Below are 14,041 nucleotides of genomic sequence, written 5' to 3' on the forward strand. Positions count from 1 at the left end.
GGTACCCATTCATATTTATTTCATGTAAATTAACTTGAAATGGATATTTAAACTTGCTCAATTAATTTTTCATAAACTTAGTTTCGAATGGAAAGGAGAGAGACCAAAATCAATTTACATTGCAAAGCAGTGATTGTAGCTGGTCGCACGTTTCATAATGCATAAAATCATGTGGGTATAATGCATAAAATCATGTGGGTATAATGCATAAAATCATGTGGGTATAACCTCCTTTCTTCTTTTTTTTTTTTTTTTTTGGCATGAACAAAAAATAATAAAACTAACAGAATGTCAAACACTGCGCTGAAAGCGAACATGATGCTTATTTTACATCAAATCGTCTCAAAGTATCCGTTTTAAATCCTCCGTAATATTTTGATCAATAATCTTTTACATTCAAGCTATATAGGGGACTTCTTGCTATGATTTTTTCCATTTGGTCAATGCTGTTTTGTCTTGATATTCAATGACCTGATTAAGCGAGTTTTGTAATTGATTAACCAAATTTTGCATGGGTTTTTGTTGTAACGGATGCATTAGAGAAGCATAAAATTTCAAATGCAGTTGATTTTTATCAAAATCAATGATACTTTTATTTCTCTTAAATGAAATGTTTATTACATTTATTTGTGAAAAATCTTTTTCTCTGGCTGTTCGCAAAAAGAGTTTTTATTTACAAAAAGTAATAAACAAGTCGATTTTTAAAAAAATTCCGACGGGCTTTTTCAATGAACATTTTTCATGACGAAAATCTATTTTAAGATCGTGAACCCCGTAAATAAAAGAAGAGTCCTCGTTCTTTTGTTTTGTTTTTTCTTTTTTTCGCTTAAGAATTTAAGATGCCATAGTGTGACAAGTCGAAAATAAAAGTCACAGAAAAGCCAAAAACTAATTTTATTGCAGCTGGCTGCATAACAAATTCCCCTTTTCGTTTAAAAGTTTAAAACAGTTATAGACAGCTCAAGGTTTTTATTACATTTATTTAAGTATCATGCTAGTTTCGAAAGTTAAGACTGCTTATAAGTCAAATTCCAGGTAACATCGTTAACCTATAATAACGTTTTTGGCTTTGAAAGGAGGGGAAATGAATTTTGGTAAATATAAATTTATTGCAACATATCAAACGAAAATAACAAAGGTTTTTTTTTCTGCCAATAGGTTTGATTTTTTATTTAGTTTTAGACCAAGAATATGAATAAATTTTTTATCCGGTCCACTCTTTCTAATACATTTAAATATTTGTTGGGAAAAAACTTTATGATTTGTTTTTTTCTTTATTTTGAAAAACGAAGAGAAACTGTTCATTACGCATACATTAAATAGAATTAAGGTAAGTGAACGAGTACGGTTTATAAATGATTACGGACGACACATTAGCGTTTGAAAAGTAGAAATTTGTAACAAAAGAACTCATTAATTATGGTTTTAATATTCACTCCTTTTAAATTTACAATTTAAAATTTTAACGCTGTTGTTTACTAAACGCAGTTGCTTTTAAGCAAAAGATGCCATCAGCAAAGACTTGCTTGTTTAAAAGCCAACCTTGCTCAATTGACCTATATCCGTTTATTAGTATTTTAGAAGCAGCAGATGCTCTTGTGATGCGAAATGACAGATTTTATTTAAAATCGTTTTCCTTTTATTAATTATTTATCTAAATGAGATCAATTAAAATAAGAAATACGATGACTTTATAGACGCGAGTACTGACCTCTCGAAAATTAGAGTATTTTTAAGCATGCTGAAAAACGTTAACTTAACTATTTTTTTAATTCTTGTTGATGCTACATTGATGCAGCTATTCCTTAGGTTTTTGATATCATCTTGTTGTTGATGGTGGTGATGGTAGGTGGGAGTAACTTTTTTTAAATATCTTTTTGTTTTTAGAAATTCAAATAAGGACTAGAAATTAAAATGACAAAAAAAGAAAACGATTTTCATGACCACGAAGATAGAGATCATCGAAGTGCGAAAAATACTGATAGAGTCGTTATAAATGTTGGGGGAATTAAGCACGAATGCTACATAAACACGATAAAAACTTTTCCAGACACCCGCTTGTATTGGATTGCTGAAACAGCGCTAAAAATTAACGATTTTGATCCCGCATCAAATGAATTTTTTTTCGATCGCCACGCAGGATGCTTTCAAAACATATTAAACTATTATCGAACTGGAAAGTTACACTGTCCCAATGATGTTTGCGGGCCACTTTTTCAACAGGTAAATTGCTCCTTCAAAATAGGTAGATGGGGCAGGTAGATGGGGCAGGTAGATGGAGCAGGTTGATACTACCTTTCAAATTAATTGGAAATACTTTCACTCATCATTTTTTTTTTTTTTTATGGTTTTTTCTGTTGCTGTTTCTGTTGTTGTTGTTGTTGTTGGTATTGTTGTTGCTGTTGCTGTTGCTGTTGCTGATTATTATTACTATTTTGCAATGTTTACGATTTAACAGGTAACATAATTAAAAAAGTAATAACAAGCCTCATAAAAGGATGTATTCGATGTTAAGATTATTAGAGATCCGAACATACTTTTGGATTTTTTTGGATTAATTCAACAACCTTTCAGGACATTTTACTTAAAGGTTTTTTGTAGAAACGGCATCCGAGACCGGCATGTAACCTGAGTAACAGATGTTGTCGTTTTACGTATAAAACTTTACTTCCCGAGTTAATCTTGCGCTTCTTTTACGTACGCCTCCCATTTTTAATTTTAACACTCCTTTTGTTGGCATCGACAACAAAAGAATAATCAAATATATTCTCTGGTTGGTTTACCCATTAAAAAAAGATGTTCTATTACGTTGGCATACCTACTAAAATTAGGATATAGTCAGAATACATAGTTAAAAATCTCTAATTTTAAAACGAAACACGAACAAATATTTGAACAATTATAGCTTAAAAGCGTGACGTCATAAAACTATTTTTACAAACAATGGCCTTAAAATTCGAAACATCGAAACTTCTGCTCTCCCATTAAATATTCACATAATCCCTCCTATAGGGTGGGAAAATCATACTGAACTAACAGGTAAGCTTATTTCACGAGGAAGAAAATTCTGCTTTTAGAAAAAAGAAAAAAGGAAAAATCTTTCTTCGTGAACAGCTGATTAAAAATAATCATTTGAGTTTATCATAATCACCAGTCTAAAACTTTATATTTAATAATTATCAACTTAAAATCACCAACTTCTTATGCATCCAATGTTAATATCAATTAATCTGTGAATAGTTAAAGTGGAGATGGAGTCTTCTGAAGTCAAATCTTTTGTCCTATAATAAAATAATAAGGTAAATAAAATGGGGAATAAACAATGATAACCGAAGAATTTTAAAGTTAATAGTTTTTTATAGTTTTATTTTTTCCTCTAATATATATTTGAAAAATAAAACTCTACAATGGTTTTAAACAAACAAGATATATGAGAACCTGCAATTATTTGCATTTTCTGTAAATAAGAATATATAATCATATTATAATCATTATAACTAACAAAATTTGTTTCCTAAACCTTAGGAGCTTGAGTTTTGGGGAGTGGATGAACTAATGATGGAGCCATGCTGCTGGGGAAATTACACACAGCACCGCGACGCTCACAAAAACTTAAAAATGTTCGACGAAATGGTCAAAAATGAGAATGGCGTTTACGAAGACTTTAATCCAAAAAAATATAGTTATACAGCAAGCGGCTGGAAAACAACAATTCAAATTTATCGACCGAAAATTTGGGCACTATTAGAAAAACCATTTTCGTCAAAATATGCGCAGGTAGATCTACACAGTTTACGGTTAAACTAATTTAATAATTATAACGCAAATTTCAAAAAAGATATTCTGGGGAAAAATTTGCGTTGTTGATAAAAATATTACCCACTAATTTCAATATTTTCTTGTAAAAACAATATTTGTTTGTTTATTTCATAGAATTTGAAAAACAAAAACTGAAAAGTTATTAAGTTTTTTTTTGGTTAGAATTCTGGTTTAAAAATTTAAGGCAAAAATTTTTGAGTATAGACTAAAGTTGTTAAATCTTTTTGTTTAGTTTGTAGCCTTGTTTTCAATGATGGTGATCATTACTTCAATAACGACTTTTTGCATGCAAACTGTACCCAGGTTCTTTAAGTATCGGCCCGTATTTGAGTTACTCGAATATATTTACTGTGGTGTATTTACCCTGGAGTTTCTGACGAGATTTGCATGCTGTCCATCGTACAAATCTTTTTTTCGCTCAATTTTGACCTATGTTGACTTTGTCTCTACTGTTCAATTTTACATTGCTTTCATTATGCAAACCAGTACTTTAGACTTTTTGTTCGTGTCTCGTCTAATCCGAATATTTCGATTGTTTCGGTTTTTTAAACAGCTCAGTGGTATGCAAATTATTGCTCAAACGTTAAAAGCAAGTATGAATGAGTTGATGTTATTGTCCTTGTTAGTGATGATCCCCATGGTAATATTTTCCACGCTCATCTATTATGCTGAGAAGGTAGATTATTTCATACTATTTCTTAAACATACACACACGCACTCACGCACGCACGCACGCACGCACACACACACGCATATGAACGCACACAATGTAAATTTTGTTTAAGTTAGTAGTTATATTGAATTATTAATTATATTAAAGTTTTTATTTAGAGTGCAAACACATTGTCTTCTGCCAGTATTCCAGAATACTTCTGGTGGGCTATTGTTACTATGACAACGGTTGGTTACGGTGACGTGGTATGTATTATTGTGCAATTTTTTCCGATTTTTTTTTATTCGACTAAAAACATTTGTACGTCAAGCATAAAATCCTATTTTTAGGTACCTCATTCGGTTTATGCAAAAATTGTTGGAGCAATGTGTGCATGCTCAGGTCTTTTAATAGTGGCGTTGCCAGTTTCTGTAATTGGAAGTAACTTCACTTTGTTTTACTCATACGCCCAAGCTAGAATGAAGCTACCACAAAGGAGAGACCTTTTAACTGTGGATAAAAGCCTTATTGCTGATTATCAAGGTAAATATATATATTTTTGAAATATATTTTGAACAAATTCAATCTTGTTTATTCTTACATGGTTACCTTTAAATTTATAACTGAAACTTATTTTTCTTTCATTAGAAGATTCTCTATTATCTAAAATGCTTTTTTTACCGACTCCCAGTCGCGAACGACGATACGCAATACAGCCGCCAGTTTATCAGCATTCTCTAAAAATTGATTTATCGTTGACAAACTCTTCATTAGATTCAGTCTTAGAAGATTCAAAAGATGAGAGCGAAGATAAAAACTTTTAGAAAAAATTGTTGAGCGTAGAAAAACCTAAAAAGAAAATATTGATCGTGGGATAAAAACATTTCATCAGATAAAGTGCAAACGTAACCAAATGTTCTGTAGGAAATACACCTTGTTTTCGGTTACGCTTTCTGTGATGAGTGATCGGGATGGTGCTATATTGAGAGTTCATGTTCTACCTGTGCTACGAAGTCATCTATTTTGCAGTTTTCAAATTCTTTTTAACTTAAGGCTAAAAATTTAACAACGAAATTTTAAGATATCCCAAGGTGAAGAAAATGAGCGGAAAAAATTGTTTTTCTTGAATAATGAATTGTTACTACACACAAATTGTTAGTGTTCCAAAAAAAATTGGTTCTCTATTAAAATCTATAATTTTCTTCAGTGTAAATATATTTATGCAGTAAATTTTTTTTTTTTATAAATTCAATATTTTAGAAAATACTTTTTTTATTGTAGTATTTATTACAAATATCATTTATAAATACTTTAAAGAGTGTATAGTTTAAGAGCTTTGAGTTTATGTAAGCCGAAAGTTAAATTAATATGAACACAAAAACGTCAAATATAATTTATTTTGTCTGGAAGCGATTCGTTTGTTTCTCTTTATCTTATGTAAAATGATAAAAATCCTTAGGAAAAGTTTCATCGTTGAAAACTGTGGCGTTTCGAAAGGTTAGAACTATTTTGTTCTATCTCCCATTTTAAAAGTGGGGAGAAAATGAGTTATTAATTTTAGTAAGTACCGTAGATTTCCCTAATTCCGAACAAAATCATACTTAAATTTGATTAACTCTGCCTGCTTTTTGAACTTCATATTAGTTTTTTTTAAATAAATAAACTGGAACCTAAACTGAATCGAGCCATATTAAAGCAACAAATATATTTATTATAAAAATATTGTTAATTTTTAAATTTAAAAAGTAAAGTTTTCGTTCGGAATTAGGAACACGTGTTCCTAATTCCGAACATACATATCAAGTCCCAAAAAATGGCATTCAATTTAAAAAAGTAAATAATTTATACTAACGTAGACCTCTAGCTTAGAGTTAAAAGATTAAAAAAGGTAAAAAAGATTTTTAAAATTTAAAATTACTTTTATTTTAATGTAAGGGTATAAAATTGTGTTGGTGCAAAGTGTGCATTATCTATTTATTAGATCCTGTCTTTCATTTTTTTTTTTGTAATCAGTTTAAAAAAAAACCTTCACAGTCACTGCCTGTTTCTGTCAGTTAACCAGAAGAAATCTCAGTTATTAGTATCAGGTTGGTTGCAGCCTTAGCGAATGCTTCCCCATTAATCAAATAGGAAGCTTTTTTTTATTAACAAACGTTAAGATAAACAAGACGTTTAGAAATTCAATAAAAAGGTTAAAGGCGTTTATTAGTTTCTAAGTTAACGTCGTTAAAATACTATTGTTAAATATTGTTGTTAATTACTTGCGCGCAAAAACGCTAACTTTTGCAAAAAAAAGTGCATTCCGAAATCTGTTCGGAATTTGGGAAACGTTTTAATTATGCAGAAAAGTACTGTTTTTAAGATATCTTACGAAGTATTGCTAATTTTTGACTTTTTTTTTTTAGATAAATAATCCACCATCAAATTCTACATCGAACAGTACGCAATTTAAATTGTCTATTTTTTTTTTAAGTCGGTTTTATATTGTTGGTTTTTCAGGGTTTTAAAAAGTGTTTTGCTTGCAATTAAAAAATTTAATTATATTAATATATATTTTGAAAATATTTTTTCATATTCTCATTACCCTAGTCTTCTAATTTACTAATCAGTTTTTTTTAAAAAAATCCCACAAAAGTAAAAGGTGTAACAATAAAGCTGTTCGGAATTAGGGAAATCTACGGTAATGATTACTTTTAAAGTACGCTTTATTTTTTAAAAATTTTTGCTAAATAATTTTTTTAAACTTAAATTATTCAAAGCATGAGTTCTTACTTCTTTAAAAATCAAAGCTAAAATTTTAATTTTTGCTTTTAGGAAAAAATCAAAAACTTTCTTTCAACGTTTAAAATTGGAAATGGAACAAAATAATTCCAACCTCGCCATTTTACCGGAACTTAAATCAAAGCACAAATGGGATCTTGTTCTTTGTATTATAATTTTCTGATAGCAAACAGGATATTACAAAATATCCCAACTAATAGTAAAACCCATTTACGGATATTTTCACTTTCTACTTTTACTAAAATTATTTTATACATTCCCCCTCCGCCCTGCAACTATGTCATTAAACAGAAAACCAAATAAAGCAGAAAAAGTTGTACGAACAAAAAACCAGTAAGAAAATCACCTGTAAGAAGGTATTGGTGATCATCCAGAAGCAGAAGTATGTGACAGATATTAGATGTGGTTCCAGAAGCTTTAGAAATATGTCACGGAAATCCAACTAATCAAGCGTTTTTTAAAAAGTTGACACATTTCATTTAATTTGATACTCCAGTTTTTAAATTCATTTTCTTGTAAAATCTCGGGATTCTAAAATTTAAGCTATTTGGAAATACATGGTAACTTTTTAGTTTTTTTTTTTTGTCTGTAATGATGTGGAATTATTGTCTGTAATTATTGTGGAATATATTTTTCTAGGCACCCTTTTAAAAGCAACTTGCAATTCTAAAATAAATTTATAAAATTTAATCTATAAATAAGTTAGAAAGTTTAGAACGAAGTTGTTAAAATGAAAAATCTATTTTTCTATACATAATACATATTCCAAATGTTTCTTTTTCCTTAATCCTTTCAAACATTCTATAAAATACAAATCTATGATGAAAATGTTATCAATAATACACTTTTTAAAAACAAAATCATGATGACGACGATGACAACGACGATTATGATGATGATGATGATGATGATGATGATGATGATGATGATGATGATGATGATGATGATGATGATGATGATGATGATGATGATGGTGATGATTGATTGATTGATGATGATGCAAGTAAAGTTGCATTATAATGCAGTTTCACTTGCATTATAATGCAATTTCACTTGCTCAGCAATAAAAGTATTATATCATTATCTCCGTTCATTGTCCCTTTCAAATATTATTCAATGACCTGTTTTCTAATGGAAACCTCATTGATAGATATTAAAAACTCAGATTATCTCAAATGATCTCAGATAATCTCAAACTAATATTTTGTAGAAAGTATATGTGTTTTGAAGAACTTTTGTAATAGCAATACAGAAATGGAAGAGAAACTTTGAGAAAAGCAGATTTAATAGATATTTAAAACTCTGATACTCTTGAGACTTCAAAGAGTTTGATACTCCATACATCTCTTAACGATAATCAATGATAAACAATGGTTTTCCAATTTGTTAACTCGCTGTTGTTTTATGAACTTGATATTGTTTCAGCAATTAAATTCTTTTTTATACGTTTATTTTTAGTTGTGTTATGTAATCAATTGGCAAAGCATACATATTAATATTAATTATTTTTTGTCTATACAGGTTCTTAATTACAACATCCAGCAAATAGCCATCTAGGGATGAATTAATTTTCTTCTTTGATATCGCTAGAACATGAAGATTATTTTTTGGGTCAAATTTCTGCAAATTTTGTCTCGCCCAAGACAAATTTGCACAAGGAAACTAACATAACAAATTTTAATAGTACATATAGTTTATATCATAATATAATAATTCATATATAAATTACATTAATAATTACTATATATTCACAAATAAATTAGATTTCTAAAACATATATAAATATATATATATATATATATATATATATATATATATATATATATATATATATATATATATATGTATATATATGTATATATATATATATGTAACTTAAATATTGATATATTTATATACATATAACTTTGATATATTTATATATAAATTAGATTAAATTTATATATAAATTGGATATAAACAATTATTAAGAAAGCTGTTTAAAGTAACAAAAAAGTATATATTTTTTCTTTTTATAAAGTTTCTAAAAGTAGCATCCAATAACTTTTAATTATGTTTTAAATAACAGAAAGACAAGATGTTATTTTATAGAAATAAACTTTAAAAGTTTATAAGAAATATTTATAAAGAGTAACTGTAAATCATTTGGTTAATTTTGAAACTGCTTTTTGGAGATACTTAGTAATAAAGCTTAATTGAAGTTTATAACGCTTTGTGTTTTCCTTTTCCTGTGCTTTCTTGTGTTTTCCAGCTGTTAAGTCCGTAACTTAAGCGTTCCTGTTGGCTGGCAAAATTGCTTCATAACTAAATAAGTAATATAATGTTGTAACATTATTTCATTAACAACTTTCCTTAATTATTCCCAATTGTAATTGATAGTTGAAATAAATGTTAAAATTAATTGGTCCCAATTCTCTGGACGAAAGGATGCTATTTTGGTTGGTATAAAATGATTTCTAATGTTTTTGAATGGTGACAAACAACAAAAAAACAAATGAAAGGGAAATAGAAAATAGTTTTGGCAAAATTTGTTGAGCCTTAAAACTAATGAACTTTTTTTGTAAAAATTTCAATTTAAATTTATAACATCTAGTTTTTTAAAATATTATGTGTTTTTTTATTTGCTTTTTTTTTTATTTTCAAATCTTTAAATTTTTAGATATTAAAATAATTTTTTTTGTACAATGGTACCAGTAATTTGGTTGACTGTCCTAATTGCATTGGTTGATTCGCTGCAGATTATTCCGACATTTCATGATTTTCAAAGAGCAAAAACTGATCTTCTTGGTTTAATTGAATCAGTTAAAAGGGGAGATGAGTTGCCCATGATTGCTGGTACAGTTCGATTAGCATTTCACGATTGCATAGGAAAAGGAAAATGCGATGGGTGTATAGATCATTCAAAACCAGGCAATGCTGGCTTAAAAAGAGTGACTGACAGACTCGATGCGTTATATGATGCTTCTTACAAAGGTAAAATATCAAGAGCGGATTTTTATGCTTTAGCATCAGTTATTGCTCTCACTAGGTCTACTGCCAACCTTTCAGACAAGTATAATGGGCTAAGAAAATTTAAAGTGGGAAGAAAAGATTGCAGTACATCACCTGTTGAATCAATTGATAGTTCTGATATACCAAGAGGATCTGATGGCACTTCTAAAACCTTGCAATTCTTTAAAAGGGAGTTTGGAATGAAAACTCAAGAGGCTGTTGCTCTTTTAGGTGCACACACTCTAGGTAGATGCTCTTTGCAAAATTCAGGATTTGTTGGATCCTGGGTTGATCAACGATTCTCTACTGCTCCACCAGGTGAAGGAAATTTATCCCCAACGAGTATACTTGATAACGCCTACTACAGAATGATCATAGACATAGTTCCGTGGACTCAAGTAAATATCAACGGAACAAGAATCCAATGGCAAGAACCAAGTAATTCTATACCAAATGATAAGTTACCTGAATCAAAACGCAGTCCATTACTTTTAAATTCTGATATGGCTATTTCTTGGATTATTAAACCCTCAGATGCTCTCGGAACAGTATCTTGCAGGCCAACGTCCCTGAAAACGCCTTGCCGTCATTCAAATGCTCATACCTTCGCAAAAATTTACGCAAAAAACAATGCTTTATGGGTAAAAGATTTCACCAAAGCTTTTAACAAAATGATAGAAATGAATGAAAATAAGTTGAGAAAAGCACCAATATTCTATGGATATTTTGATGAGATGAATTCCCACGATGAGCCGATTAACGAAAGTGTGGATGAAATTTCAGAAGACATATTTTAATCTACCTCTAGAATGTTCTTTTTTTACTGGTGTTTTTTTCTTTAGATTTACTGTAAATATATAGAGTATTTGTGAAGATTTTTAGTTTTCTTAATTGTATGTGCGTTTTTACAACTGTAAACTTAAATGAAATATCCTTTATTTGGTTTTTTTTATCAGAGATAAAAAGTGAAGGAATTCACTGATATGTTTATCTAAATAAATTGATTAATAGTTATAATAAATAAGATATAAACACAAGATATTTTGAAAATAAACAGAAGCACACTAAACTTTCCATATAAACAAATTTGCAAAGCCAAGATGGTTGTCAATAACATTTGGCTATTGTATAGTTAGAAATTATGCTTTTAGCATAATTTCTAACTATATAATAAAAAGCAAAAGAGTTACTTCAATTATTTTAATTAGTTAAAACTAAAAAAAAATTACCTGAACCACAAAACAAAAAAAGTCGAAAACGTTGACGTTGTTCAACTTTGCTCTTTTTCTTTCCTAAGAACTGGAAAGCCACGTTGTACAAGTAAAACAAATAGGTTTCTCACAACATCGTAGGGCTCGCATAGTCAAGATGGGCTGGATCGAGTCTATTTATATTAAAAATTAAAATCTACAGTCTCTCGACATCGGTCTTGTCGATCACTCAAGGAAAATGCAAAGATGGGCTCACGGTCGCACCGACAAATAAAAATTTGATTAAAGCAAAGCAACAGAAAGAAGTGAAACTGCAGCAACCAACATAAGAATGATGATGATTTTTTAACAGAAAATGCAATAGCTAAATTAGTTTAAAATAGTTTAAAATAGTTAAATTATTTTTTTTTTGTCTGCAGTGACATTTAACATTAAGGCAGTGAAATTTTAATTGTTATGTGAAATAATTAAAATCGATCGTCACGTGAAATAATATAAAAGAGAACGTTTTTATTACTTCAAGTGACGATGAAACATTCTACTCCCCCCCCCTGTCCCTCAGTTTTTTAAACGTTCATTTACCAAAGATAAAATACTAATTTATTTGGACAGTTTTTGACTCAAATGATCCTCACTCAAGCTCTAAAGCGAAGTGAATTCAATGTAAATTGCATGAACCTTTACATATTTGTTTGAAAGTCTAAAATAGCAAGCGAAATGGTTTTGACAATTTTTCTTTTTTCCATTTTGCTTCTGCTGTGTGAAAAATTCTGGAAGCACGTTTTACTTTTGAATGGGTTTGAAAAATAATTTTGTTCGCCTATTATAACTTCTGGATTCAAATGAAAACAAACTTATACAAACAAAACAAGGTACTGTAAAGCAGATAATAAGTCCAACAGCAATAACTTGATTCTGCGATATATATATATATATATATATATATATATATATATATATATATATATATATATATATATATATATATATATATATATATATATATATATATATAGGAGATGAGTTAATATAAGTTCAACACTTTCGTACATTTGTTTAAATTAAGTTAAACTTTAAGTTTAGTGCACGTTGTAACATCGTTGCACATATTGTCTAAAGGACTTAATTTTGTTTTAAAATTTCTTGAAGAAAATTTACTTTATAACTAATATTAGAAAATGTTAATTACTCAAGTAGTAAATTAATAATTTTTCTTTAGTAAGCATATTGATGCAATGTTTAATGCCATGTCATATATATTCGCATTAAACAAAGATGTATGTATGTATGTATGTATGTATGTATGTATGTATGTATGTATGTATGTATGTATGTATGTATGTATGTATGTATGTATGTATGTATGTATGTATGTATGTATGTATGTATGTATGTATGTATGTATGTATGTATGTATGTATGTATGTATGTATGTATGTATGTATGTATGTATGTATGTATGTATGTATGTATGTATGTATGTATGTATGTATGTATGTATGTATGTATGTATGTATGTATGTATGTATGTATGTATGTATGTATGTATGTATGTATGTATGTATGTATGTATGTATGTATGTATGTATGTATGTATGTATGTATGTATGTATGTATGTATGTATGTATGTATGTATGTATGTCAAAGTGTCGTTAACAATGTTCGCTTCTTTTAGTCATGTTAGGGGCGACGCCGGAAATTTACAAAAACGTCGGATTTTCTAATCGTACCACAAATCACTAGTTGTACTATTGGATAATAACAATTATCGAAGGTTACTAGACTGAGCATTACTGAAAAGGTTTTGCTTAGAGATCATTTTGTTTGTTTTAAAGAAATTCTACTTTTTCAGATAAGAAAAAATCCGTCATAACCCATTACGTCGTTAAAAAGGAATACCTTAATTTTTAACAATATTTGGCATCTACCGTTGATTTTAATCAATTACTTGCCAAAAAAGTTATGCCCAAAAGAAATATTTAGTGGTGTAACCAAAAACTAATTAGAGCTAGACATGCCTTAAATCACCCGAGTAGCCTTTGTGGGTAGGAATTCCAAAGGTGTCATTTTAACGGGACTAAATGTTAAAAACTGGCCTTCAAATTTTCAGCCAATTTGTTCAACATATCTGGCTGTGTATAAAGTAGTTCATGGTTTGGATTTTATAATATCGTTCATACCGTGGTGATTACTGCTTCTGGGTATTTATAGTTTGTTGTTAATTCTTTGATACTTTAGGAATAAAATCTGTTTAACTTTAAACATTACAAAAGGGTCAATGAGCCAGAAGAAAAAGGTAAGGCTCCGGCTCCAAAACTTTTTAAGCTTATGGCTGCGGCTCCCAAGTTTTCTGCTCCGGCTCCGGCTTTTATTATAAAAAATTTCAATTATATATTTTATTTGTTAAACAAATATTTGTTTTGGGGATATAAAGCAAATACTATTATCGCGCTTTCAAGAAAATCAAATAATTGATTTAATTATTACGTTTTGATTACGAATTTCTTCAAACAAACTCAAAATTCGAATGTAGCTCGTAAAAATGTTTTACGGTAAAGAAAAAAAGCCGCAACCGAAGGCGTGCAG

The 14,041-nt window shown here is 29.2% G+C and overlaps 2 protein-coding genes across 6 annotated transcripts; both read left to right on the forward strand.

Annotated features, from left to right (window-relative positions):
- Positions 1-66: 66 nt before the first annotated feature.
- Positions 67-5,839, forward strand: LOC145194316 (voltage-gated potassium channel KCNC1-like). Of its 5 annotated transcripts, none has more exons than XM_090068787.1 (7): positions 67-171; positions 1,888-2,223; positions 3,526-3,777; positions 4,052-4,495; positions 4,651-4,737; positions 4,822-5,014; positions 5,120-5,839. In XM_090068787.1, exons 2-7 carry the CDS (start codon positions 1,915-1,917, stop codon positions 5,293-5,295), a joined length of 1,461 nt encoding a protein of 486 aa, XP_089924913.1. In that variant the 5' UTR covers positions 67-171; positions 1,888-1,914; the 3' UTR covers positions 5,296-5,839. The 5 variants fall into 5 exon arrangements, with proteins under 5 accessions (XP_089924913.1, XP_089924914.1, XP_089924915.1 ...); XM_090068788.1 differs by lacking the exon at positions 67-171 and adding an exon at positions 1,024-1,094; XM_090068789.1 differs by lacking the exon at positions 67-171 and adding an exon at positions 1,231-1,330.
- A 4,048-nt stretch (positions 5,840-9,887) lies between these two features.
- Positions 9,888-11,181, forward strand: LOC145194315 (putative ascorbate peroxidase). The gene has a single exon (XM_080071943.2). It carries the CDS (start codon positions 9,937-9,939, stop codon positions 11,038-11,040), a length of 1,104 nt encoding a protein of 367 aa, XP_079928069.2. The 5' UTR covers positions 9,888-9,936; the 3' UTR covers positions 11,041-11,181.
- The last annotated feature ends 2,860 nt before the right edge of the window (positions 11,182-14,041 follow it).

The sequence above is a fragment of the Hydra viridissima genome, unplaced genomic scaffold, assembly GCF_058129835.1.
Source record: "Hydra viridissima isolate aposymbiotic clone 2 unplaced genomic scaffold, HvirCarnegie_v1 scaffold_12, whole genome shotgun sequence".
NCBI classification, from domain to species: domain Eukaryota; kingdom Metazoa; phylum Cnidaria; class Hydrozoa; order Anthoathecata; family Hydridae; genus Hydra; species Hydra viridissima.

Bases quoted from the DNA above. Each gene is read 5' to 3' on its own strand.
- LOC145194316 (XM_090068787.1), top strand. From the start codon at position 1,915: ATGACAAAAAAAGAAAACGATTTTCATGACCACGAAGATAGAGATCAT. The intron at 2,224-3,525 runs GTAAATTGCTCC...CCTAAACCTTAG, and splicing joins GCGGGCCACTTTTTCAACAG to GAGCTTGAGTTTTGGGGAGT. The intron at 4,738-4,821 runs GTATGTATTATT...TCCTATTTTTAG, and splicing joins CGGTTGGTTACGGTGACGTG to GTACCTCATTCGGTTTATGC.
- LOC145194315 (XM_080071943.2), top strand. From the start codon at position 9,937: ATGGTACCAGTAATTTGGTTGACTGTCCTAATTGCATTGGTTGATTCG.